The sequence below is a fragment of the Bubalus bubalis genome, chromosome 10, assembly GCF_019923935.1.
Source record: "Bubalus bubalis isolate 160015118507 breed Murrah chromosome 10, NDDB_SH_1, whole genome shotgun sequence".
Lineage (NCBI taxonomy): Eukaryota > Metazoa > Chordata > Mammalia > Artiodactyla > Bovidae > Bubalus > Bubalus bubalis.
In genome coordinates this window covers 21,154,367-21,181,238 of record NC_059166.1, presented here as the reverse complement: position 1 = coordinate 21,181,238, position 26,872 = coordinate 21,154,367, and the positions used below count along the sequence as shown (strand labels likewise).

Genomic DNA, 26,872 nt, shown 5'->3' with positions numbered 1-26,872 from the left:
TTAGAGGTGGATCCTTTACCCTTTGAGCCACCAGGGAAGACCAAGAAACTCATGTCTTTGTCTAAATCCAGCTGATGATGAACATGGCAGGTTGAAAATGTGGGTGGTGGTCTGTATAAAGTGCATGAAGAGTCCATATGAGCATGTAGAGAAGCTTCATTGCACGGTGGCAAGCGCAATATTCTGAGTCTGACTGCATGTGCTGAAATCCAGGCTGTGTCTCTCCTGTATGACACCAGCCAGGTTACTTAACTTTTGTGTCCCTCATTCTCTTTCTCAGCAAAATGGAGATAACACCTGCCTGGACTCTTGTCATGAGAATTAAATGAGTTAACGTTCGAAATTGTTCAAACCAGAGTTTGATACATAATGCATTTTGGGGAGAAGACAACTGATGATAGAAACTTTTCCTTGCTGGGCATCACTGTCTTCCTTCTTTCCTCCAGAACAGCAGTTCACCAAATGCCCTCAGAAGGACTGATGCTGAAGCTGAAACTCCAATACTTTGGCCACCTGATGCAAAGAGCTGACTCATTGGAAAAGACTCTGATGCTGGAAAAGGTTGAAGGCAGGAGGAGAAGGGGACGACAGAAGATGAGATGGTTGGATGGCATCACCAACTGCGTTTGAGCAAGCTCCCGGAGTTGGTAATGGACAGGGAGGCCTGGCGCGCTGCAGTCCATGGGGTCGCAGACTGAACTGAACTGTAACGCCCTCATTCTGCGCTAGTCCATAGCTCTCTGCTGCCCTCTGCTGGCATCTGATTGATATTATTCTAGTAGCTTGTTCTCTTGGATTCAGAGATCTCTACTCCTTTCCTTCAAGAACCCTATTCCCCAACCAGGCTGAAATACAAATTATTCCTCTAAAACTCCACGCCTCTGTGCCTTGGTTGTTCCCACCCGGCATGCCCTTTCTCCCTCTATGTTGACCTGCCACACCCACCTCAAATCCCAGGACACTCACATGGCCTCCCTCTGCTTCTTTGCAGAAATTCTCCTCCCACACCATAAGCCTCCTAGCCCGCGTGACTCATCCTCATTACCTTCTTCTTTGCACTTTAATTAGCTTTGAACTTGCCTTACTGCCTCTTACCACGAGATCAAACTGTTCCTTATTTGTCTCTGATTCTTGGCAGCACCCCTGTCACACCCTAATTCCCTCTTCACAGAGACAGGCTCAGCCGGTGTTTGTGCAGTAAATGGAAGCATCAGTAGTGCCATCCTTCCCCGAGCTGCAGTTCTCCCTCCTTACCTCTCACCTTAACTGCTACAGTAACTTCCTAACTGGCCTCCCCAGACCCGCTGTGGGCCCAGCCCCACGTACTCCAAACCGCAATCAAAGGACACTTTTGGGGGGTGGCGGGGAGAAAGGTTATCTTGGCATCTCTCAGCCTCCCTCCCTTTCAACTGCTTCTCACTGCATAAGGATAGAGTCTCAAGTCCTGCAGGACTTTTCTTTGTGTCCCGAGTCCTGCAGGACTCTATTCCCTTCTTCCCAGACCAGCAGCCACACTGCTCATCTTTCAGTTCCTACAACACTATGTGCTCTCCTGCAAGGAGGACTCTCTCCAAGCTACTCCCTCTGTCTGGAAGCCTCTGCCCACCTCACTTGTGCCCAACTCCCACTTTGGATCTCAGCTCAAGCACACCCAAGAAAACCTTCCCTGGCCCTTCTTCCTAGGTCTGATTTGCCTGTGCGTGCTCTCATTGCAGCATCTATGTAACTTTCTAATCAGAAAACTGACCAGAGCTTTACATTTCTATTTGCAGCCATTTGATTACTGCTTATCTTTCCTATTGGACTGTAGCTTCATGAGGACAGGAGCTGTGCCTGCTTTTCTTCACCTTTGAATGCCCAGCCACCAGCCTAGGGCCCCACACACATAGTAGATACACAATAAATATGTTTGATGAATAAATAAATTAAAAGAACCAATGTGAAACAGAATCTTAGCCAAGGTGTTAAAAGATATATATATCTTATCTATACCATATATATATATATATATATATATATATATATATATAATATATTAACCCCCAAACCTTATATTTTTCCATATCTATCATTCACATACAGGTTTTCAGTTATAGACAGGTAGGTAGGTAGATAGGCAGACAGACAGACAGGCAAAAACCAACAGGGGCTTCTCTGAAATACATCCAACAAGCTCCCTCGGACACTCACCTTCAGTGCTCATATCTGGTGTGGGCATCCAGATGTAGGCCAAGCCTTCCTCCTTATACAGCTTAATCATAGTGTCTGGTGTCATGGGTTCTGGGTAGCGGTTACAGCCTGAGGAATTCTGTACAATATCCCATTCCGTCTGGAAATTCATTACAGCTGTAACCCCTAGTTCATGCTTCAGTTTGATGGTTACGTGTTCCACTTGGCGAGGGCAGCTACCCAGCCAGATATTTGGTAGAATCCTAAGAAGAATACATGGAGTCAACTATAACTATTGTTGGTGTTATAGCAGCTGCATAAAACGCGCAGTATTAAAATGCAATTAACTTTTAACACTGGGCACAGGAGAAGCTGTATTAAGAACATGAGAACCAATATTATTATTAAAAGACAAAAATACTGGTGGTGGTGTTTTGAGGGAAACAAATAATTCAATTAACTAGAAGGTCAGGGTATAGGCATCAGGAAACCAAATCTAGCAATATATTAAAATAAGTCCACCATGTTATACTTATTCCATGAATGTATATGTGGTTCAGTATTAAGAAATCCATCAACATATTTCAAAGTACTAACAAATTAAGGGCAAAATTCCTATGACTATATCATAAATTCTGGAAAATATGTGCTAGAATTCAGCAATCATTCCTGTTTAAAGCTCTGTATAAAAATTTCAAACAGTATGAGATTAAGAGAAATTAATAACAACCTTCTTTTAAATAAAATCAAAGTAAGGATTATTTCCATTAGTATTCAGCATTATTCTATATGCTTCATCTAAAGCTATAATGTAGAAGAAGAAATATCTCTCTGTCAAAAAAGATTCAACTGTAAGAGCTATGAACAATATTAAAAGTATTAAGATTAAATTATCTGGATGAAGGAAAATACACAAAAATCAAATAACCATTCTCTGTACTATTAATAGCCAGGTAGAAATAGATTGGGAGGAAGAGGGGAAGTCTTATTCAAAAATAATGACAAAATTATAAAATACCTAGGAATGTCTTTAATCCAGAAAAAACTATAAAATTTTATTAGAGGACATTATAAAAACAATAGCAACAAATAAGTAGACATACTGTGATGCTGTGATTTATTATAAGAAATATATATTTGTTCTTCATCCCCATATCTGACACAGAGTTCCTAAATCCATTGAAATTTCCTAAGTGATGACAGCCATAAAGGTGTCTTTTGGCAAAACTAATACAATTATGTAAAGTTTAAAAATAAAATAAAATTAAAAAAAAATAAAATAAAAAAATAAATAAAGGTGTCTTTTCTTAATGAGGTAATTTTTGAAATGCAGCTAAGGGTGGGACTGGTTGCCAGGGTTACCAACCTTGTGATTAGAGGGTTGGAATTTTCATCCCACCCCCTGATCTCCTGGGAAGGGAGAGGGACTGGAGATTGAATCAGTCATCTTTGGCCAGTGATTTCATTAACCAGGCCTATGAAATGAAGCCTCCATAAAACCTCAAACAGCAAAGTTTGGGGAGCATCCAGGTTGGTGAATACAGGATAATGGGAGAGCAGAGGACATGGAAGCTCTGCTCCTTTCCCATGCCTTCCCCTAGGCATCTCTGATATCTGACTGTTCCTGAGTTACATCCTTTTATAATGAACTGGTGATCTAGTAAGTAAAGTGTTTCTTTGAGTTCTGTGACCTGCTGTAGAAAATTAATCAAATGCAAGTCTAAAGAGGGGTATGGGGAATCCCTAGTGTGTAGCCAATCAGTCAGAAACACAGGTAATAAACCTGGGCTTGTAACTGACCTCTGAGGGCAGGCTGAGGGCATGGCGGGTGTCTTATAGGACTAAACAATTAACCTGTGGAATCTGATGCCATCTGGGGGTAGGAATTTCCTTGTGGATATTGAAGATTATTATGGAAAAAATAAAAGGATAAAATTTTAAACAAAGAGAAACATTGGAAACCCAGAAAAGACTTCATGGTGCCCTGAAGAGGGGAAAAGTGAAAGTGTTAGTTGCTCAGTCATGTCGAACTCTTTGCAACCCGTGGACTATAGCCCACTAGCCTCTTCTGTCCATGGAATTTTCCAGGCAAGAATACTGGAGTGGGTAGCCATTCCCATCTCCAGTTCAGTTCAGTTCAGTCGCTCAGTCGTGTCCAACTCTTTGTGATCCCATGAAACGCAGCGTGACAGGCCTCCCTGTCCATCACGAACTCCCAGAGTTTACCCAAACTCATGTCCATTGAGTCAGTGAAGCCATCTAACCATCTCATCCTCTGCCGTTCCCTTCTCCTCTTGCCTTCAATCTTTCCCAAAATCAGGGTCTTTTCAAATGAGTCAGCTCTTCACATCAGGTGGCCAAAACACTGCAGTTTCAGCTTTAAATCAGTCCTTCCAATAAACACCCAGGACCGTTTTTCCTTAGGATGGACTGGTTGGATCTCCTTGCAGTCCAAGGGACTCTCAAGAGTCTTCTCCAACACCACACTTCAAAAGTATCAATTCTTCTGCGCTCAGCCCTCTTTATAGTCCAACTCTCACATCCATACATGACCACTGGAAAAACCATAGCCTTGACTAGATAGACCTTTGTTGACAAAGTAATCTCTCTGCTTTTTAATATGCTGTCTAGGTTGGTCATAACTTTCCTTCCAAGGAGTAAGCGTCTTTTAACTTCATGGCTGCAATCACCATCTGCAGTGATTTTAGAGCCCCCCAAAATAAAGTCTGCCACTGTTTCCACTGTTTCCCCATCTATTTCCCATGAAGTGATGGGACCGGATGCCATGATCTTCGTTTTCTGAATGTTGAGCTTTAAGCCAGCTTTTTCACTCTCCTCTTTCACTTTCATCAAGAGGCTCTTTAGTTCTTCTTCACTTTCTGCCATAATGGTGGTGTCATCTGCATATCTGAGGTTACTGATATTTCTCAGGGCAATCTTGATTCCAGCTTGTGCTTCTTCCAGCCCAGCGTTTCTCATGATGTACTCTGCATAGGAGTTAAATAAGCAGGGTGACAATATACAGCCTTGATGGACTCCTTTTCCTATCTGGAACCAGTCTGTTATTCCATGTCCAGTTCTAACTGTTGCTTCCTGACCTGCATACAGGTTTTTCAAGAGGTAGGTCAGGTGGTCTGGTATTCCCATCTCTTTCAGAATTATCCAGTTTATTGTGATCTACATAGTCAAAGGCTTTGGCATAGTCAATAAAACAGAAATAGATGTTTTTCTGGAACTCTCTTGCTTTTTCAATGATCCAGCAGATGTTGGCTATTTCATCTCTGGCTCCTCTGCCTTTTCTAAAACCAGTTTGAACATCTGGAAGTTCACAGTTCATGTATTGCTGAAGCCTGGCTTGGAGAATTTTGAGCATTACTTTACTAGCGTGTGAGATGAGCACAATTGTGCGGTAGTTTGAGCATTCTTTGGCATTGCCTTTCTTTGGGATTGGAGTGAAAACTGACCTTTTTCAGTCTTGTGGCCACTGCTGAGTTTTCCAAATTTGCTGGCATATTGAGTGCAGCACTTTCACAGCATCATCTTTCAAGATTTGAAATAGCTCAACTGGAATTCCATCACCTCCACTAGCTTTGTTCGTAGTAATGACTACTTGTGTAGTGATGACCACTTGACTTCACATTCCAGGATGTCTGGCTCTAGGTGAGTGATCACACCATCGTGATTATCTGGGTCATGAAAATCTTTTTTGTATAATTCTTCTGTGTATTCTTGCCACCTCTTCTTAATATCTTCTGCTCTGTTAGGTCCATACTATTTCTGTCCTTTATGGAGCCCATCTTTGCATGAAATGTTCCCTTGGTACCTCTAATTTTCTTGAAGAGATCTCTAGTCTTTCCCATTCTATTGTTTTCCTCTATTTCTTTGCATTGATCACTGAGGAAGGCTTTCCTATCTCTCCTTGCTATTTTTTGGAAATCTGCATTCAAATGCTTATATCATTCCTTTTCTCCTTTGCTTTTTGCTTCTCTTCTTTTCACAGCTATTTGTAAGGCCTCCTCAGACAGCCATTTTGCTTTTTTGCATTTCTTTTTCTTGAGGATGGTCTTGATTCCTGTTTCCTGTACAATGTCACGAACCTCCATCCATAGTTCATCAGGCACTCTATCTATCAGATCTAGGCCCTTAAATCTATTTCTCACTTCTACTGTATAATCATAAGGGATTTGATTTAGGTCATACCTGAATGGTCTAGTGGTTTTCCCCACTTTCTTCAATTTCAGTCTGAATTTGGCAATGAGGAGTTCATGATCTGAGCCACAGTCAGCTCCTGGCCTTGTTTTTGCTGACTGTATAGAGCTTTTCCATCTTTGGCTGCAAAGAATATAATCAATCTGATTTTGGTGTTGCTCATCTGGTGATGTCCATGTGTAGAGTCTTCTCTTGTGTTGTTGGAAGAGGGTGTTTGCTCTGACCAGTGCGTTCTCTTGGCAAAAGTCTATTAGCCTTTGCCCTGCTTCATTCTGTGCTCCAAGGCCAAATTTGCCTGTTACTTTAGGTTTTTCTTGACTTCCTACTTTTGCATTCCAGTCCCCTATAATGAAAAGGACATCTTTTTTGGGTGTTAGTTCTGGAGGGTTTTCTAGGTCTTCATAGAACCGTTCAACTTCAGCTTCTTCAGCATTACTGGTCGGGGCATAGACTTGGATTACCGTGATATTGAATGGTTTGCCTTAGAAATGAACAGAGATCATTCTGTCATTTTTGAGATTGCATCCAAGAACTGCATTTTGAACTCTTTTGTTGACTATGATGGCTACTCCATTTCTTCTAAGGGATTCCTGACCACAGTAGTAGATATAATGGTCATCTGAGTTAAATTCACCCATTCCAGTCCATCTTAGTTCACTGATTCCTAGAATGTCGATGTTCACTCTTGCCATCTCCTGTTTGACCACTTCCAATTTGCCTTGATTCATGGACCTAACATTCCAGGTTCCTATGCAATATTGGTCTTTACAGCATCAGACCTTGCTTCTATCACCCTTCTCCAGAGGAATTTCCAATCCCAAGGATCGAACCCAAGTCTTATGCATTGCAGGCAGATTCTTTACAGTCTGAGCCACCAGAGAACCCCATGTGAAGAGGAGCATAGGATCCAGAGGTTTTTTACTTTATCACTGACTCCAAAGAATTCTCAGACACTCCATTGGACCCAATGGGCTGAGAGAAAGACCACCAGCAGGGACACATTTAGATCACACCAGATCTATGCTTGACCAGGACTCTGTGAGTTGAGTAGTCAGTCTTTATAGGAATGGAAATATCACACCTACGGGTCACTGCCTCTTCTCTCTGGCTTTTGTAATGAGACTTGGAACCTTCCTCTATCTGGACATTCCCTCCCTTCTTTCAAACTATCTCATAAAGACTCCTCCCACAGCAATCTGCTGGGTGCCAAAGCAGGTAATAGTGTTGGGCCACCATACCTATTCTTTGGGGTTTAACTGAGCATACTTATGTACACTCAACTGGAAAAGAAGCAAGTGGACAGCTCAGTTATACAACCTTCTGAACAATCATGTACTTTTACTGGCAGAATCTTGAAGTGAACTAATTACATATTAGAATGAATATTCATGACAGCCAAGCTAAATTCCAAATGTTACCTGGAGTTCTGTTAAATACTGTACTCTTTGAGTAGGAGCAGTTAGTATTCACAAGTAAATAAATCAGAGAAGGCAATGGCAACCCACTCAGTACTCTTGCCTGGAAAATCCCATGGACGGAGGGGCCTGGTAGGCTGTAGTCCATGGGGTCGCTAGGAGTCGGACACGACTGAACGACTTCACTTTCACTTTTCACTTTCATGCATTGGAGAAGGAAATGGCAACCCACTCCAGTGTTCTTGCCTGGAAAATCCCAGAGACGGGGGAGCCTGGTGAACTGCCATCTATGGGGTCGCACAGAGTCGGACACGACTGAAGCGACTTAGCAGCAGTAGCAGCAGTAAATAAATGCCAAAATAAAGTGGCTAGCATGCAACAATTGCATAAATACCAAAGAGTTCATAGAGATATACAAAGGGTAAATCAGGACATTTGAGCCTATGAAATAAGAAATCAGAATCCCAAACCAGACTCACTATATAGATCATACTATGTTGCTTAAAAAGACCATTATTTTATCATCTCATTCAGTCCTGGTCTTCAAATGTATTTAAACTAACCAGTAACCTTAAGAAACTCAGAATAAATAAAAGATAAAGAGGCTCAAAGTTGGAACCTTAACATACATATTTCCCACATCAAGTTTCTAATGAAAATAAGCCCTAGAAGTACACATCGACAGATACACACGAATAACACCAGTTTCTATATCAGATATTTCCAACTTTCACATAGCATAATTAATTTGTCCTCTAAAAATGCTAGGAGTCAGAGTACAGATTTAAGAAATTAATATAAAATAATTCCTGATTTTCTAAAGTAAGATGTCCTGAACCTAGGAGGTGGGTAACTAAAGATAAATTCTGAAAACAAGCAGCGCATTGAAGGAGAGAGAACTGAAGTTGTAAAGTAAATTATATAGAACCATTCTATGGGATATGGAGACAAAATACTGGGCTTGTTGGAAACACACAGAACCACAGAATATGCTTAATCAGACAGCTAATGTGCCCTTGATATGCATCTTGTTTCAGCTTGTTGTCTCTTATAGGAGGTGATACATCTCTAGTCGTGTGTGTCCTTTCTAAATAGTAATTAAACTTTTACTTCTCCACTCAAAAGAGAATGATTTGACACCATTAAAAATCAATTTTTACTCATCTCAGTTTTAATCTCCTTTTGGTGTCAAAGATACTTTAGATGATAAAATTAGGATTTTTTTTTTTAAAGGTGAGAAGCAATTTGTTGAAATATGGGATTTAGGGAATAAAAAATCTTCTGTAAGGTAGTTTTAATGGCAAGATATACCAAACTTCAAAGACTCAATAACAGAATAAAAATCATAGCTTGCACTTATATTGTAAATGACATCATAAAACTTCCAGAGAACTATTTTATGAATAACTCACTATCAATCATGAATTAATCAGAGATTTCTGGCATCTTCACTATAGATTATTTGGAAAGGTCAAAGAGAAAGCACTGTACCAAATGGATATTGACAGTCAACCCAGATGTGGCTTTGCATTCAAGACACATGTGGTGCTTTTATAAAAACTATTACCAGGATCTATCCCAGAGATACTCACAAAGTGGCTCCAAAGTGAGATCTCAGATTCTGTGAATTGATTTTTATCTTATTTTTTAGAAATTAACCATATTACATGTATAATACATGCAGCTAGATTCCAGAACCATTAGCTAGAGCTAAGCTAAGCTAAGCTAAGTCACTTTAGTTGTGTCCGACTCTGTGTGACCCCACAGACGGCAGCCCACCAGGCTCCCCCGTCCCTGGGATTCTCCAGGCAAGAACACTGGAGTGGGTTGCCATTTCCTTCTCCAATGCATGAAAGTGAAAAGTCAAAGTGAAGTCGCTGAGTCGTGTCCGACTCTTAGTGACCCCATGGACTGCAGCCTACCAGGCTCCTCCGCCCATGGGATTTTCCAGGCAAGAGTACTGGAGTGGGGTGCCATTGTCTTCTCCGAAGATCCCAATAAATGTTCAGGAGGAGCTGAGTATATAAATCTCAATACCTTTTGGTAGCAATAAAGATTATGAAGACCAGAGGACATGGACTTGCTTAGCTCTACACATGGACCAGTAAAGTGAAGCTCTTACTATCTCCAACACTAGTTTCAAGACGACAAATGATTCCTAGACAGACAGTGAGTAATGGGAACTCTTGATTGTAAGAGAATATGTGGAATGCAGGATCTCTAGTTGCAGCATGTGGGATCTATTTTTTTGTTGTTGGGACATGCAGGATCTTTAGTTGTGACATGCAAACCCTTTGTTGAGACATGTGGGATCTAGTTCCCTGACCAGAGTTTGGATCCAGGCCCCTGGCATTGGGAGGACAGTCTTAGTCCCTGGACCACCAGGGGAGTTCCAAGAATGTACCATTATTGAAAAAAACTACTCACTTCAGTTTCGACTATTGCCACCATGATTCAACACGGTTGAATTTAAATAAAATCCACCCTAGTAATATCACAACTTGGTTAAAGACCAAGGGAAAGACATGGATGGCTGACATTCTGGAACCTTCCTTTCTTGGATTGCAAATCAAAAGCAACTGCATTCATTTGAGTGAATCTGGATTTGTGGTGCCAAGTAATTACATCACAATACTACACCATGTGCTTCCCTTGTCAGTCTGGGACCTGTGGTGCAACAGCTACTGAAGCATATGAAGCAGAATTCACTTGCCATCTCAGCTGTCAATCAAAGGAGCCCTCACTGGCAATAAGGAGTATAATGGGCAAAATGAGCACCCAAGCACTTGGCACAAAACATCACCAGGTATTGAGAGAAGGGGAGGGGGAGGGTGCAAAAGACAAGAGAAATATCAAGAAAGGAGACAGTTTTATAGGCTCTACGTCGCAAATTCCATCCTTAATGGCCATAAGAAATGGCAGAATAACCTTTTCCTGAAGGTGAAAATTAGCATTATTTTTTGTCCACAGGAAAGAAAAAATTAGGAAAACTACAGGAATGGTCACATCAATGTAGGAACATAAGGTCTTGTTTATTTCTCATCACATTAAGAGATACAGCTCTTGAATTGTGGCACCCTATTCTTAGCCATACAGACGCGGAACCATTTCAAAGACAGAGAAAACAGATTTTGCTGAGGTTCTTCACAAAATCCAGCTTAAGAATTTAGGAGCAAAAAGAAAAATGAACACATTTCCTAAGATGGATAATTGTGCTACATTTACCTTATTTAATATTTTGTGGGCAATCTGATGTGAAATTAAAATGTGATCTGGCTTTTAAATAATGGGTGAAGAAAAAGTCTATCAGTCCTATAATTTAGATCTCATTAGTGAGAAAGCAAGAGAAACATTAAAATCAACCTCCAGTAAGCTCCAAGCTTCATTAGCATGTATAGCTCCTTCCACTGAAAATTTGTTCTCTGGTGTCAGGTGTTAAGTTATTAATGTCAAATTTCTACCCCAAAAGGGTGCTTATAACAGATTTCAGTCAAGGCTGAATAACTGCTTAAAGACAAATTCTAATTTAGTGAGTGATGCTAATTAACTTCTTCAATAAAAAATAATTTTATTATTGCTTATGGGTCATAGACTGCAGAGTATAGACAGCATATGTGAATTTTGTGCAGTTAGTCTCTTAGACTTTTTGGATGTGCAATGGAGTTTTTAGCCACATGAAGCAAATATTTTTGACATATGTTCTTTTATTTTCTATATCATAAAATGCCATATAAGTAAATTAATTGTGAAGGTCTGTTAGGGGTTGAATCACATTTCTCCCACATTCCTATGTTGAAGTCCTTAACCCCGTGCACCTTAAAGTGTGATGGTATTTGGAGATAGGTTCTCTACAAGAGGTAATCAGGTTAAAGTGAAGCCACGAGAGAAGGCTAATTCAATAGGAATGTTGTCATAAGAAGAGAAAGTTTGGTCACATACATGTATGGAGAGAGGATGATGTGAAGATAGAATGAGGTTTCTATCTACAGCCCTCCAGAGCAAATCAATCTTATAGACACATTGATCCCATACTTTTAGTCTCCAGAACAGTGAGACAATATATGTTTGGTATCCAAGCCCTCTGGTTGGTGGCACTTTGTTATTGGCAGCCCCAGGAAATGAATACAGGGTCTAAAATTCAAAGGTAAAATATATACAATTAACCAGACTCTTCAAATATCCATATATCAGGTGCACATAAAGTTAAGTATTTTAATAGATATTTTTCAACTTTCATCCTGATGTTCAGAATTCTACAAATACAACTAACATTTGGTTATGGTGCCAAATTATTCTCTTACACACAAAACTGCCCACCCTCCCTCCTTTATTCAGGTCCTTCAGTCCATCACTTGAGCACTTACAACATGGCAGAAGAGACCATCAGGCCCCTGACTGTGCTTTTGTCTTTTTTCTTAATATAATGACTCAGTTCTAAAGTCCTGAGGTATTTAGTTTTGATAAATACAGAAGAATATTGGGACCCTCTGCTTGGCTTTCAGAGAATGAATGACAATGGAGAATTACCTGAAATGTATAAGAGCACAGTCTCTCAGATTCATAACTTCTTCAGATTCTTAGATCCCAGAGACTTTGGCCTTCTTATTTTTGCATATGTGTTGCCCTGAAATGTAGGTTTATATGCCATATTGTGGAGAAGGCAATGGCAACCCACTCCAGTATTCTTGCCTGGAAAATCCCATGGACGGAGGAGCCTGATGGGCTGCAGTCCATGGGGTCGCTAAGAGTCGGACGCGACTGAGTGACTTCACTTTCACTTTTCACTATCATGCATTGGAGAAGGAAATGGCAACCCACTCCAGCGTTTTTGCCTGGAGAATCCCAGGGATGGGGGAGCCTGGTGGGCTGCCGTCTATGGGGTCGCACAGAGTCAGACACAACTGAAGCGACTTAGCAGCAGCAGCAGCAGCACACTTCACTTTCTTAGTCAATCACAAGGTACCACAAACTGAGACAAATAACTAGACAAATAAAGCAGCCTCAGTTGGTTACGTTGATACAAATTTCAACAAATGTTCTATTAAAATATCCTCCTGGCATGTTAATTTTGTTTCCAGTGCTGAGCATTCCTTGAAAGAGTAAAATGTCATGTTTAATATTTCTTCACTAATGAACTTGAGAGGATTTGTTCAAAATTAATCACTTCCATAATGAATTAGGTACCACAGAAGATCAAGGAAGTAATAAAACATTAGGCATGTGAATTTTGTATTTATTTTAAAGTCATCTTGTCTATTCAATAAAAATGTAATGATGTCTGCTTTTTGCCAGGTACTCAACCATGAATGGTGAGCCAACAGTCAAGTTATGCCCTTATTTGAGCCTATATTCTTTGAGGAAAACAGGCAATAACTAAATAAATATTCAAAATGTATAAAATTTATAAATTAATTTGGATTGTGCTATTGATGATTTTTATATTGCTCCCAGCAATCTTGATTCCAGCCTGTGCTTCATCCAGCCTGGTATTTTGCATGATGTACTCTGCATATAGGTTAAGTAAGCAGGCTGACAAAACACAACACTGACGTACTCCTTTCCCAATTTGGAACCAGTCCATTGTTCCATGTCCGGTTCTAACTGTTGCTTCCTGACCTGCACACAGATTTCTCAGGAGGCAGGCAGGTCAGGTGGTCTGGCATTCCCATCTCTTAAGGAATTTTCCACAGCTTATTGTGATCCACACAGCCAAAGGCTTTGGCATAGTCAATAAAGCAGAAATAGATGTTTTTCTGGAACTCTCTTGCTTTTTCAATGATTCGATGGATGTTGGCAACTTGATCTCTGGTTCCTCTGCCTTTTCTAAATCCAGCTTGAACATCTGCAAATTCATGGTTCACGTACTGCTGAAGCCTGGCTTCGAGAATTTTGAGCATTACTTTGCTAGCGTGTGAGATAAGTGCAATTGTGTGGTTGGCACTGCCTTTCTTTGGGATTGGAATGAAAACTGACCCTTTCTATTCCTATGGCCACTGCCGAGTTTTCCAAATTTGCTAGCATATTGAGTGCAACACTTTAACAATATCATGTTTTAGGACTTGAAATAGCTCAGCTGGAATTCCATCACCTCCACTAGCTTTGTTCGTAGCGATGCTTCCTAAGGCTCACTTGATGCCTTCAGACTCCAGGATGTCTGGCTTTAGGTGAGTGATCACACTCACACCACACAATCTCATACCACACACCATCACACCACACAACCTCAGATATGCAAATGACACCACCCTTATGGAAGAAAGCAAAAAGGAAATAAAGAGCCTCTTATTGAAAGTGAAACAGGAGAATGAAAAAGTTGGCTCAAAACTCAACATTCAAAAGCAAAATCATGGCATCTGGTCCCATCACTTCATGGCAAATAGATGGGGAAATGAAGCAAACAGGCTTTATTTTCTTGGGCTCCAAAATTACTGCAGATGGTGATGGCAGCCATGAAATTAAAAGACACTTGCTGCTTGGAAGAAAAGCGATGACAAACCTAGACAGCATATTAAAATGCAGAGACATTATTTTGCCAACAAAGTCCATCTAATCAAAGCTGTGGGTTTACCAGTAGTCATGCATGCATGTGAGAGTTGGACCATAAAGAAAACTGAGCACCGAAGAATTGATGCTTTTGAACTGTGGTGTTGGAGAAGACTCTTAACCATTCAATTCTAAAGGAAATCAGTACTGAATATTCATTGGCAGGACTGATGCTGAAGCTGAAGCTCCAATACTTTGGCCACCTGATGTGAAGAACTGACTCACTGGAAAATACCTTGATGTTGGGAAAGACTGAAGGCAGAAGGAGAAGGGGACAACAGAGGATGAGATGGTTGGATGGCATCACCGACTCGATGGACACTGAGTTCGAGCAAGCTCCTGGAGTTGGTGACGGACAGGGAAGCCTGGTGTGCTACAGTCCATGGGGTCACAAAGAGTCAGACATGACTGAATGACTGAACAGAACTGTGCTACAAAAGACATAAAAAGGGAGCTTAAATAGAGAACCACAGAGGAACTAGAATTTACATAAGACAATCAGGAAGGTCATTCCTGAAAAGGTGACATTATTCATTTTTTGTAATTGAAGTATAGTTGATTCACAATGTTGTGTAAATTTTTGCTGCAGTTTGTAACTGTGATTCAGTTATAACATATCCATACATTCTTTTTATATTCTTTTCCATTATGGTTTATCAAAGAATATTGAATATAGTTCCTGTGTGGTACAGTAGGACCTGGTTGTTTATCCATTCTAGATATACTAGTTTGCATCTGCTAACTCCAAACTCACTCTCCATCCCTCTCCTCCTCCCCTCCCCCCTTGGCAACCACAAGTCTATTCTCTGTGTCTGTTTCTGTTTCACAGATAAGTTCATTTGTGTCATAGTTTAGATTCCACATATAAGTAATATCATATGGCATTTGTCTTTCTCTTTCCGACGTGCTTCACTTAGTATGATGACTCAACATGCCCATGCTCATGCTTAGTCGCTTCAGTCCAGCCCTATGGACTACAGCCCTCCAGGCTCTGTCCATGGGATTTCTCAGGCAAGAAAAATGGAGTGAGTCTCCAGGGGATCTTCTCAAAGCAGGGATCAAGTCCACAGCTCCTGCACTGCAGGTGGATTCCTTACCCATGAGCCATGGGGAGAAGCCCATGATACCTCTAGGTCCATCCATACTGCTGCAAATGACATTATTTTGTTCCTTTTTATAGCTGAGTGTATTCCAGTGTGTATATGTGCCGCATCTTCTTTGTCCATTCATTTGTCAGTGGACATTTGCATTGTTTCCATGTGTCGGCTACTGTGAATATGCTGCTATGAACACAGAGGTTCATATATCTTTTTGACTTATGCTTTTGTCTGGATGTATATGGCTCACTGGGTGAAGAATCCAACTGCAATGTAGGAGATACAGGAGACATGAGTTCAATCTCTGGGTCGTGAAGGTCCCCTGAAGGAGGAAATGGCAACCCACTCCAGCCAGTATTCTTGCCTGAAAAATCCCATGGACAGAGGAGCCTGGAGGGCTAAGTCCATTGGGTTGTAAAGAGTCAGACACAACTGAGCGACTAAGCACACACACATACACACATGCCTAGGAGTAGGTTCCTGGATCGTATGGTAACATATTTTTAGATTTTTAGGAACCTCCATACAGTTTTCCATAGAGGCTATACCAATTTACATTCCTATCAACAATGTACAAGGGTTCCCTTGAAAAGATGACATTAAAACCGAGACATGATGTAGAAAAACGAGCAAGAAATACCATGCTTAATGGTGAGAAAGAAGGTATACACTTTAGGAACTGATAATGCTGTGAAAGGAATAAGGAAGAAGTGTGGCATGAGATAGATGGAAAAGACCATGCCAGGCCTCACTGATCCACTAAGGAATTTGTACAAGAATATAAAAGCAGTAAAATGTCAATGAATGATTTTTAAGTCTAGGAGTCACATGGACTTGTTTTATAGTTTTTAAAAGGTGAGTGTGGCTGCTATGAGATAGAGGAAAGACCTTTTGAATAGTGATGGCTTGGAATAGAGTTAGTAGCACAGACTGAGAAGTGGATTAATTCAAGATGTACTTTAGCAGTGGAACCAACAGCACTTGCACATTAATTGGATAAAAGGACTGAGGAAAGGGAGAGATTCTAAAAGGGCTCTAAGCTTCCGTGTGCGCATGTGTACTAAGTCACTTCAGTCATGTCCAGCTCTTTGCAACCCTATGGACTGCAGCCCACCAGGCTCCTCAGTCCAGGGGATTTTCCAGGCAAGAATACTGGAGTGGGTTGCCATTCCCTTCTCCAGGGGATCTTCTAGACCTAAGGATTGAACTCAGGTCTCCTGCATTGCAGGCAGATTCTGAGCCACCAGGGAAGCCACTGCAGACAAAGTGGTACACAATGAAACTGATATGATTTACTTAATCAGTTCTCTAAGGAGTTACTTTTAAAATTTTTATTCTTTGTACCTGTAGGTCTTTATTTCAGCTGGAATACAAAAAGGCTGGAAAATGAAAGAAAATCGTGATTGTTTTTCTTTCTGATGTTAATTCCTCATCAGTGCCATTAATCATTTGATTGAAATAAAAGGACGTTCTATTGTGAAAAGGTTTCTATTAGGTACTTTGAGCCATAGCAGGTGCTTTCTTTATAATTTTCTTCATTCAGGGTATTTGTATGGTTATTATTCATCTAGACCAGCGTTTCTTAAATATGAGGAATTTCTTAAAAATGAGGAATCATCTGGGGTCGTGAGAAGATGCAGATAGTGATTCAATAAATCTAGGTTAGAGCCTGAGATTCTGCATTTTCACAAGCTCCCTTCTAATAGTATCAGTGCTGCTGACTCTTGGAACACACTTGAGCAGCAAGGAGACCTGAGTCTCCCACTTTGGCAGGTGGATTCTTTACCACTGAGCCACTAGGGTAGCCCCATACATTACAAGTGATCAATACAATTCATAATGTTCAGGTGTACTGAGAAGGAAACAAAATAAGGTTCTCTTGCAAGTAGAAACAGAAAGACAAGCCTTTTATCTCTATTGTTGGTACTAATACTACAGACCTAATCCTTGAGCAGAGAGGCTTGCTATTTTAAAAAATTCTACTAATTACAGAAAAAAAATTAAATCTCTTTAGCCCTCTTTCTTGATTTCTCACTGAACAATCTGTAGAAAGCCAAATGTTTATATTTACATAATAAGCTCCCTTGGTTCTAAAACATTCCTCTTTTCTTCTTATTTACAATGCTTATTGGCCTCTTGATAGAATGAAAAATTCCCCTTTGTGTTATCTTTTTAAAATGAAACTTGAGTATTTTTACATGTGGATGCTGAAAACTGGGAATGATACACACAAGACTTGAAATTTGTGGAACACCTGGGAGTTTAAATGGTTGAGAGCTCTGATACAATTAGCAGTGTTATTGTCAGGGGCGGGCTTCCCTGATAGCTCAGTTGGTAAAGAATCCACCTGCAATGCAGAAGACCCCAGTTCAACTCCTGGGTCGGGAAGATCCGCTGGAGAAGGAATAGCTAGTCACTCCAGTATTCTTGGGCTTCCCTTCTGGCTCTGGCTCAGCTGGTAAAGAATCCAGCTACAATACAGAAGACATGGGTTTGATTCCTGGGTTGGGAAGATACCCTGGAGAAGGAAAGGTTACCCACTCCAGAATTCTGGCTTGGAGAATTCCACGGACTGTATAGTTCATGGGGTTGAAAAGAGTCCGACACAACTGAGCAACTTCCACTTTCACAGTCAGGGGTGTCAGAAGTTAGATAAGGTTGCAGAAAGATGAACATTAAACACCACCTCTCCCACTTGAGATGTAAGTAGTTTGGATGGCAAGTACAGAAGAGAGAGATTTGTAGCTATCAGTTCAGTTCAGTTCATTTCAGTCACTCAGTCATGTCCAACTTTTTGCGACCCCATGGACTGCAGCATGCCAGGCCTCCCTGTCTATCACCAACTCCCGCAGTTTACTCAAACTCATATCCATTGAGTCAGTGATGCCATCCAACCATCTCATCCTCTGATGTCCCCTTCTCCTCCTACCTTCAATCTTTCCCAGCATTAGGACTTTTCTAATGAGTCAGTTCTTTGCATCAGATGGCCAAAGTATTGGAGTTTCAGCTTCAGTATTAGTCCTTCCAATGAATATTCAGGACTGATTTCCTTTAGGATGGACTGGTTGTATCTCCTTGCTGTCCAAGGGACTCTCAAGAGTCTTCTCCAACACCAAATCAACTTTTGATTTGATTCAAAAGCAGCAATTCTTCCACGCTCAGCTTTCTTTATAGCCCAGCTCTCACATTCATACATGACTACTGGAAAAACCATAGCTTTGACTAGACAGACCTTTGTTATCAAAGTAATGACTCTGCTCTGTACCTATAAATATTGTTAATACTGGGACCTAGAAAATCCCTGTGAATTTTGCTTCTTTCATTCTGCCTGCATTCGGGGCAAATATATTTCATGATTTCCAAAACACAGTCATGACAGTCAATTAACCTGCTTAAGGAGGTTGAATCAAAAAGACTACTGTTTTCTTTAAAGTTACCCACACATCCTGAGAATCCATAAATATGTGGGAAAAAATCCACAGATATGCCAAGTGGTCTTAAATAAACAGTCAGACATGTATTCTAATACAATTCACAAAGAGAATTAAATACAAATAATACCCAAACTAAAACTGCCACATTTAAATTGGTGAAATTTCAAACAACCTAGTCATCACAAGATTGCATTCAGTTATGTGGTGCTCTTATATGCAGTTAATTCATTCTGGCAAGACCTTCTCAATACAGTTTTATTTCGAGTCATCCATTCCACTGAGCATATTGAACTTCCATTCATTTAAGTGCTTCACTGGGGAAAACTGGCCTTACACTGTTTAAGCTAAAATTGCCTCTTCCATGTTTCATGACCAAGGACATCGTCACCCCCACCTTGTGCTGTGTTTAGATGTTTTCAAGAGTTCTCAGGAAACCTATTCTGTATTTGCAACTGGGTTTAAGTGTGTGGAGGAATGTTCAGATTTCAAACTTTTGAAACATAACTGGTATCTAAATCTCTGTCTCTTAAATAATATAAATCATCCACAGGCTCCTACTAAGAGAAATCAGTCCAGCAGCCAGAGACCCAACACCTGTCAAGTCCCATCTGGCACAGTCGACATTTCACGGTTTAATGAACACTTTCTATCTCTGTCTCAAATTACCTCCCTATTACACCTTGCAAATTACCAAATTACATCCTGATTACATTATCCCAAGTTACACATATCCTATTGATCACTTCCATTATCCCACAAATGCCTAGTTTATTCTTGCTTATGCTTCTGCTTCCTTCATAAACTGTGTCCTCTAGAAGCCTTGTAAGTGCATTTCTCAGCATTTCAAACTCTGGTCTCTCTTTGATTTATATACTCTTATTTCACTAACATACGTTTCCATCTATAACTGCCATCTACATGCTGGTAAATTTCAAATATATTGCCTGCAGCTCAGACCTCAGTGCTCTATTGGAATTCTCAACTCATATTCCCATAAGTATCACCTGAACTCATCTCCACCATCTTCTACTCTTTGCTCCTGATCCATAAACCTGATCCTCCCGGTTGCTCTACAGACCCATGAATTGTGCCACAAGTCACCCAGTCACCTAAGCCAGGGAACTTTTCTTCCTTCTTTCCACTTCCCCTCCCTACAGGCCATTATCTCAGTCATATAAGTCAAGCTTCTGAAGCTGTAGAATTGGTCCTCTGTTCTCCATTCCCATTGCTTTCCTTCAGATCCTCAATACTCTAGAAGTGAATTACACTAATAGACTAAAATAACCTCCCAGTCTGTCTCCTTTCCACACTGTAGCTAAAGTGATCTTTCTAAAACACAAATCTGATCACGTGACTCTACTGCCTAAAATACTAAGGTGACTACCCATCACTTTCATATGAAGTCTCAAGTCTTCAGCCTGACCCTTGGGAATCTGACCCCTGCACACGTCTCTCATCCTGATTCCCCATATGAACTCCACTCTCCATTTAGGGGAGACAGTAGTAATTCTCCTGAGGCAGTGTGCACACTCCCTTCTCTGCCACTTATCCTGTGCTCTTCTTCTTGGGATTCATTTTCACTGCTCATCCATCTGATTAAACCTATTCAGTCTTCCCTGGTCCCTCACAATCTCACTTAGGTCCTCCTTCTTTGTGTTCCCATAACATACACACGGGGTTTCCCTGATAGCTCAGCTAGTAAAGAATCCACCTGCAATGCAGGAGATCCCAGTTCAATTCCTGGGTCGGGAAGATCCCATGGAGAAGGGATAGGCTACCCATGCCAGTATTCTTGGGCTTCCCTAGTGGCTCAGACAGAAAAGGATCTTCATGCACTGCGGGATACCTGGGTTGGGAAGGTCCCCTGGAGGAGGGCATGGCAACCCACTCCTGTATGCTTGCCTGGAGTATTCTCACAGACAGAGGAATGTGGCAAGCTATAGTCCATGGGGTTGCAAAGAGTCGGACACAACTGAGAGACTAAGCACAGCTCAGCACAACACACACACACCTTTATTTCAGGCTCTGACCTCTCCCACTCAAAATTTTGGTTTCTCTGAGCATTTTCCCCACTGTACTGTGAGCCTCTTGAGAACAAGAATGACATCTTATTGATCACTGTATTTCCAGAATTTAACACTGTATCCATCATAATGTTAGCAATTAAAAGCAAACAGGTGATTGAATAAATGAATGAGTGAATGAATGACTGAACAAATGTCTTTACTTGGTTCATTTGACTGCGTGACGGTTCTTACAGCTATCACCAATTGAACAGCGTTTCTATGACTTGGGAAACTGTAGTGAAGATACTTTTAATTGCGTTATCCCAAGGATATAGGTGTTAAATTACTGGTTGAAATTAGTTTAAAAATAACAGTTTTCTCTGCAGACAAATGCAGAAGTTATTTTTAGCCATAATATAAAGCTATGTCGCCCAGCACATTTCCTTTTTTTGCATTAACTACCAAAAAAGTTAAAGACAAACTTAGTGTTCAATAGTAGTAATTAGACCATCTCAACTCACGAATAATTTCTATCCCATTTCCTCTCATAGATGGTCAATTTTTATCTAAATTATTTTACTACACATAATTTATTCTCTAAATTCTTCTATTATAAATTATTTTAATATCTGTAAGTAGATAGAGAATGGTGGCAAAAACCTAATCCTTTAAAATATGTTTCTTCCACCTTAAGTCCCAGGTATTAAAGAGGCACATCAAATTAAAAAGAGGAGGGACAAATTAGGAGGATGGCATTAACAGAAAGTAGATAGGCAATAAAAATTTACTGTATAGCACAGGGTATTATATTCAGAAACATGTAATAACCTATAATGGAAAATAATCAGAAAAAAAATAACTGAATCAGTTTGCTGTACACCTGAAACTACCACAATATTGTAAATCAACTATACTTCATTTTTGTAAAAAAGGTCAAGATCAGCCTCTGTTTGAGCCACACAGACTCCTGGCAACCTACCAGAATCCCTGAGTTTCTTGAGTAGTCTGGTTCTGCAGCTATGTGTGTCAATCCAAAAGTCCCACTCACATAAAACTGATTGAATATTATAGCCACCAGTACAATTTATCTGCAATGATAAAGTTCCACTCATGCTTGGAATGTGGTCACATTTTTATTAATTATAACCCATGGACCATAGCCATAAGTTTCATTTCATGCCATGTAGTATTTTAAATGTAAGCTGTTGATGCAGCTGGACAAATTTAGCAGACAATAACAAATGTGATTCTCAACCCGGCTCCACATGAGAATCTCCTGGGGATAGCTTTTGAAATACTTACACCAGCTCCTCAGTTAAAACGTAATTTCTGAAGCTGTAAGGTGGGGGCCCAGCATTGTTTTGCCCAAGTACTCCGAGTGATTCTACCATACATTGAGGCTTGAGAATCAAGGACTCAGAGCCAGAAAAGAGGTCTGAGTTAGAGATGAATATTCATCATCTTTCTCTTGAGAGGAGATTGCCTATCAGAATTTTTAAAGTGAAAATAATTCTACTTTTTAAAAATCAAAGTCTTTATTTACCCCCATTGAAATGAAGCTCATTATAAAAATCTGAATTAAAAAGGGGAAATTAGAGATGATTATTCATTTTTAAAAGGATTTCTGTCTTTATAAAGGATTAATTTAAGCATTTCTTTAAGTACCAGTTACTGACTGAATTGACTTGTAGACTGGTCTAAGTCATTAATTATACTTGTGACCTTTGCAAAGTCACCTGAATCTCTCTAGATGTTGCCTTTCCAATGTGTTATCTGAGAGAACTGGAAGAAAGACGTGTTTTCTCAGCTCACACTATTTCCCAGAGATGTCAAGGCATTACACAGAGGTGGAAGGGTGGCTGAAAGCACAGACCATGGAGCCAGGCTGCCTAAATTTGAATCGGGACAACATTGATTATGCTACCCCAGGCAGATTAAGTAAACTTTCAGTGCCTCAGCTTCATCAAATATAAAGTGGCATTAACAATACTACATTGTTAGTATTCCCTGGTGGTTCAGTGGCTAAGACTCCGATCTCCCAATGCAGCGGACCTGGGTTTGATCCGCGGTCAGGGAACTAGATACCACATGCTGCAACTAAAACAAAATAAGAAGATCTAGTGCAGTCAAATAAGTAAGTAATTAAAAAAAAATACTACATACTTCATAGTGTTTTGAGATTAAATGAAATAATAAATGTAAAAACATTTACAATAGTTCTGGCCATGTAGTAATCACTGTTAAAGCATTAGTTACCATTTCTACTACTAATATTACACCCCCCAAAAAGAGTCAGGGTCCTGAGTATTGCTAGTGCATTGATGAACCTTTAAGAAGGGGGTTCATCATGTAGCATTTCAAAATATATTTGACCAGTTAACCTTTGGTTGCAGGGGGACAGCTTTCTACAGATCACACTTTGGAAAAAGCTGGACTACATGACTGCCATGTCCCTTTAAACACGAGTATCCTGTGATTCATCTCCATGTCTTAGAGACCCAGAAAACTATGGCCCATAGGCTAAATCCAGCTGACCATCTGTTTTTGTAAATAAAGTTTTCAGAGAACACTGCCATTCTCATTTGTTTACATATTCCTGTATCTACTTTCACACTACAACAAAAGAGTTGAGTAGCTGCAACAGAAACCATATGGCCCACATAGCCTAAAATATATACTGTCCAACCCTTTGCCAATGCCCATCTAAGATGTGTAATGTACAGCAAAGCCTACAGCTCTTCTCCATAGTAACTCAACTGAGACAAATTGTATTCTATGAATAGGCATGTCTATTCCATCAACCCAGTTGGCTGGAGAGAGAGAAAAAAAGAGCCATCAATGTGGGAGACAAAGACAGACTGGATATGGAGGTTCTCAATTATATGGTCTGGAAGATAAACAGCAAAGATCACAGAAGAAGAACTGCTGATGAGGAAAAAATGGAAAGCAATTGGAAAAACAGAAGGTGATCCGAAGTCCTTGACCCTCTTTAAAGGTGCTACGTAGGAAGAACATGTTTTCCCATCATTTTCCCAAAAGTCTACTCATCCTCCCCAAAATATTAGATTCCCTTTATAATTACTATGATTAATCAAGAACAATCCTAGAAAAATGCTTTCCTAGAAAAATGCTTTTGTTATGCTATTTGTTTCTTTACATATGTATGTGTGATTATCCTAATTTTATAGAGGAATAAACAGCAAAGTTTATGCAAGTTTCCCATAGCTGATCAATGGTTGAGCTCTTAGTCAAAAATTGTTTTATTGGTCTCAGATTTCCCATTATGCCTCCACTGAAATTATTTGGCTTTAGAAATTCTCTTAAATGCAGATAAGTGCTAGGTAAAATTCTGATGATCAGAATTTCTTATGCACTGTGCTAAATAATTGTTTATCACTGGACAAAGCTTTACTATTTCTACCCATATGAATAATCTATTGCTCTCCATTAGTTGAGCTTTTGAGTTGGGGGTAAGGGAGGAGGGGAATGGAGAGCCAGGTGATACAAGGAATCTGACTGCATCCTGCACAGATAGCAACCCTGTTGAAATGTATCTTACCAAGAAAGATAAAGAAAGGAATTCATTCAGTATGAATAGAAACACAGGAAGCTATTGAAGAATAGACAAAAATGCACTGTTTGAAATTGCAGCTGCAAACCTTATCACTTATATTCCGTTACTACAAAGACTAGTCAGCTTTTCTTAGCCAAATGTGAATTAGAAGAAATATAATTTACTGTTTAGAAAATATGCCTAATTTACCACCCAAGCCACACAATTTTGTCTTGAAGTAAGGAATTCTACATCAGCTTTTTAAAATGATGGTGATTAAGTAGACTACAATATACTTCCAGTGCTCTCTTCTTTTCATTATTCGTGGCACCCTGATGAAAAGTAATTATGCTTTGGTGAATTTTCCTCTTAGATGTAATTTGGACCACTTATCTGAGATTCTCAGAAGGGAGCTGACTTGAAAACTAAAAGAGAACACCTGTTTCTATCAATGTAAAGGAAGCTTTCCTGAGAGGCTTTTCCTCCGCTTAGCAATGCATAGCATTTCTGCAACCAGAAATATTGAGTGATGTATTAATGAACTGCCTTCTCTATTCAGTAAACAGAATCAGGAATTGAATGGTATATTTTTATATTTACATAAGAGAAGAAGGACCAATGGTCATGAATATAAAATAACCAAAAGAGGAGAGAGAGTGTGGCAGTGATTAGGAGGACTGAGCTAGGCTATCGGCCCTAGTGACTTGCCTACCTGCATTGAGACCTCTCAGTTACTCAAGTGCATAAAAAAATTCATAACTTGGGATTCTGTTACTTTATTAAATAGGCCAAAGGAGATATGCAGAAAAGGTTTGGATATGTTTTATTGTTTCCAATACACATTACGTATGTGAAAATTCCATCCATCCTCTTTTCATTGATATTAAAAGCAGGTAACTGGCATAATACTAACTGTTCATAAAAAGAGTATGGTCCCTCCATTTTATTGAAACACTAAGTAATTCCATTTTCTGACTAGGACCAGTGATGCTTCAAATATAAGAGGCTTTATTTTTTCCTTTTATGATCAATAAAAAGGCTATACTCCTATTACTTTGGCTTTTCCATCCTGTTTTAATGAACATCAAAAAGCACTTTTTACAAATATAATCTTTTGGCCTCACTGCATTCTTGAGATGAACATCAACAAGTAAAATAAGTACAGTACCAAAGATCTAAAACACAATTTAGGTGGATCTACTGAAAATCACTTTTCACTTTCATGCATTGGAGAAGGAAATGGCAACCCACTCCAGTGTTCTTGCCTAGAGAATCCCAGGGATGCAGGAGCCTGGTGGGCTGCCATCCATGGGGTCGCACAGAGTTGGACACGACTGAAGTGACTTAGCGGCAGCACTGAAAATCAGTTAATGGTATTTAAAGAAATTTGTTTTTCTTTGCCTGTACTTTACCATCCCTTTCTGTTTGCTTCTAATGGGAATTTAATTTCCTTCCCTTCCTTTACTGAAAGGAAATGCTGCAACAAGTTGTTTTGGTTGTTAATATCTGTAACACATTAGGAGTTTGCACCCTGTCAAGTTTTCTAAGCAAATCCCATGGATGGAGGAGCCTGGTGGGCTGCAGTCCATGGGGTCGCGAAGAGTCAGACACAACTGAGTGACTTCACTTTCACTTTTCACTTTCATGCTTTGGAGAAGGACATGGCAACCCACTCCAGTGTTCTTGCCTGGAGAATCCCAGGGACGGGGGAGCCTGGTGGGTTGCCGTCTCTGGGGTCACACAGAGTCGGACACGACTGAAGTGACTTAGCAGCAGCAGCAGCAATACTCAGTACATGAACTTTAACAAACTTTCCACCAAAATGTAATATACACTAAAAATACACGTAAGTGTACTGCTCAATGATTTTTTTATAAATAATATTCATATAGCCAGGACCCAAAATCAGAAACAGAATTTCTACCAAGCCCTAGAAGACTCTCCTCGCACTCCTTTCTAGTCATTATAAAGATAACCACCATTTGAACTTCTTCTGACCCTAAAGATGGCAGTTCCAAAGGGTCAAAGGTAAGTACGTTAAATCTTACAAATAGGAATTTCCTGACAGTCTAGTTGTTAGGACTCCACACACTCATTGCCACAGGCTCAGGTTCAATCCCCAGTCAGAGAACTATGATCCCACAAGCCGTGCAGCATGACCATAAATAAATAAATAAAATTAATCTTACCAATCCTCATTGATCCCCCAAACATAAGCCTGGCTTCAAAATTCTCCATAGTGATAATCAAGTCAGGAGACTAAAAACAATATCTAAATCTATTTGAAAATAATTAAAAACTCTATGCCATCTATGTATAAAGATAATATGCTTCTACTGCTAAGTCACTTCAGTCGTGTCCGACTCTGTGCAACCCCAGAGACGGCAGCCCACCAGGCTCCCCCATCCCTGGGATTCTCCAGGCAAGAACACTGGAGTGGGTTGCC

General features: G+C 40.0%; 1 protein-coding gene across 4 annotated transcripts in view; it reads right to left on the bottom strand.

Moving 5' to 3' along the window:
- EPM2A (EPM2A glucan phosphatase, laforin) overlaps positions 1-26,872 on the bottom strand; it is a 113,505-nt gene that overhangs the window by 9,063 nt on the left and 77,570 nt on the right. For 3 of the 4 annotated variants that reach the window (XM_044924133.2, XM_025294434.3, XM_044924134.2), the window contains one exon: positions 2,191-2,432. The exons of the other annotated variant lie outside the window; for it this stretch is intronic. In XM_044924133.2, the coding sequence (XP_044780068.1) occupies positions 2,191-2,432 (242 nt within the window). The remainder of the gene's footprint in view (positions 1-2,190; positions 2,433-26,872) is intronic. 4 annotated transcript variants of the gene reach the window in all.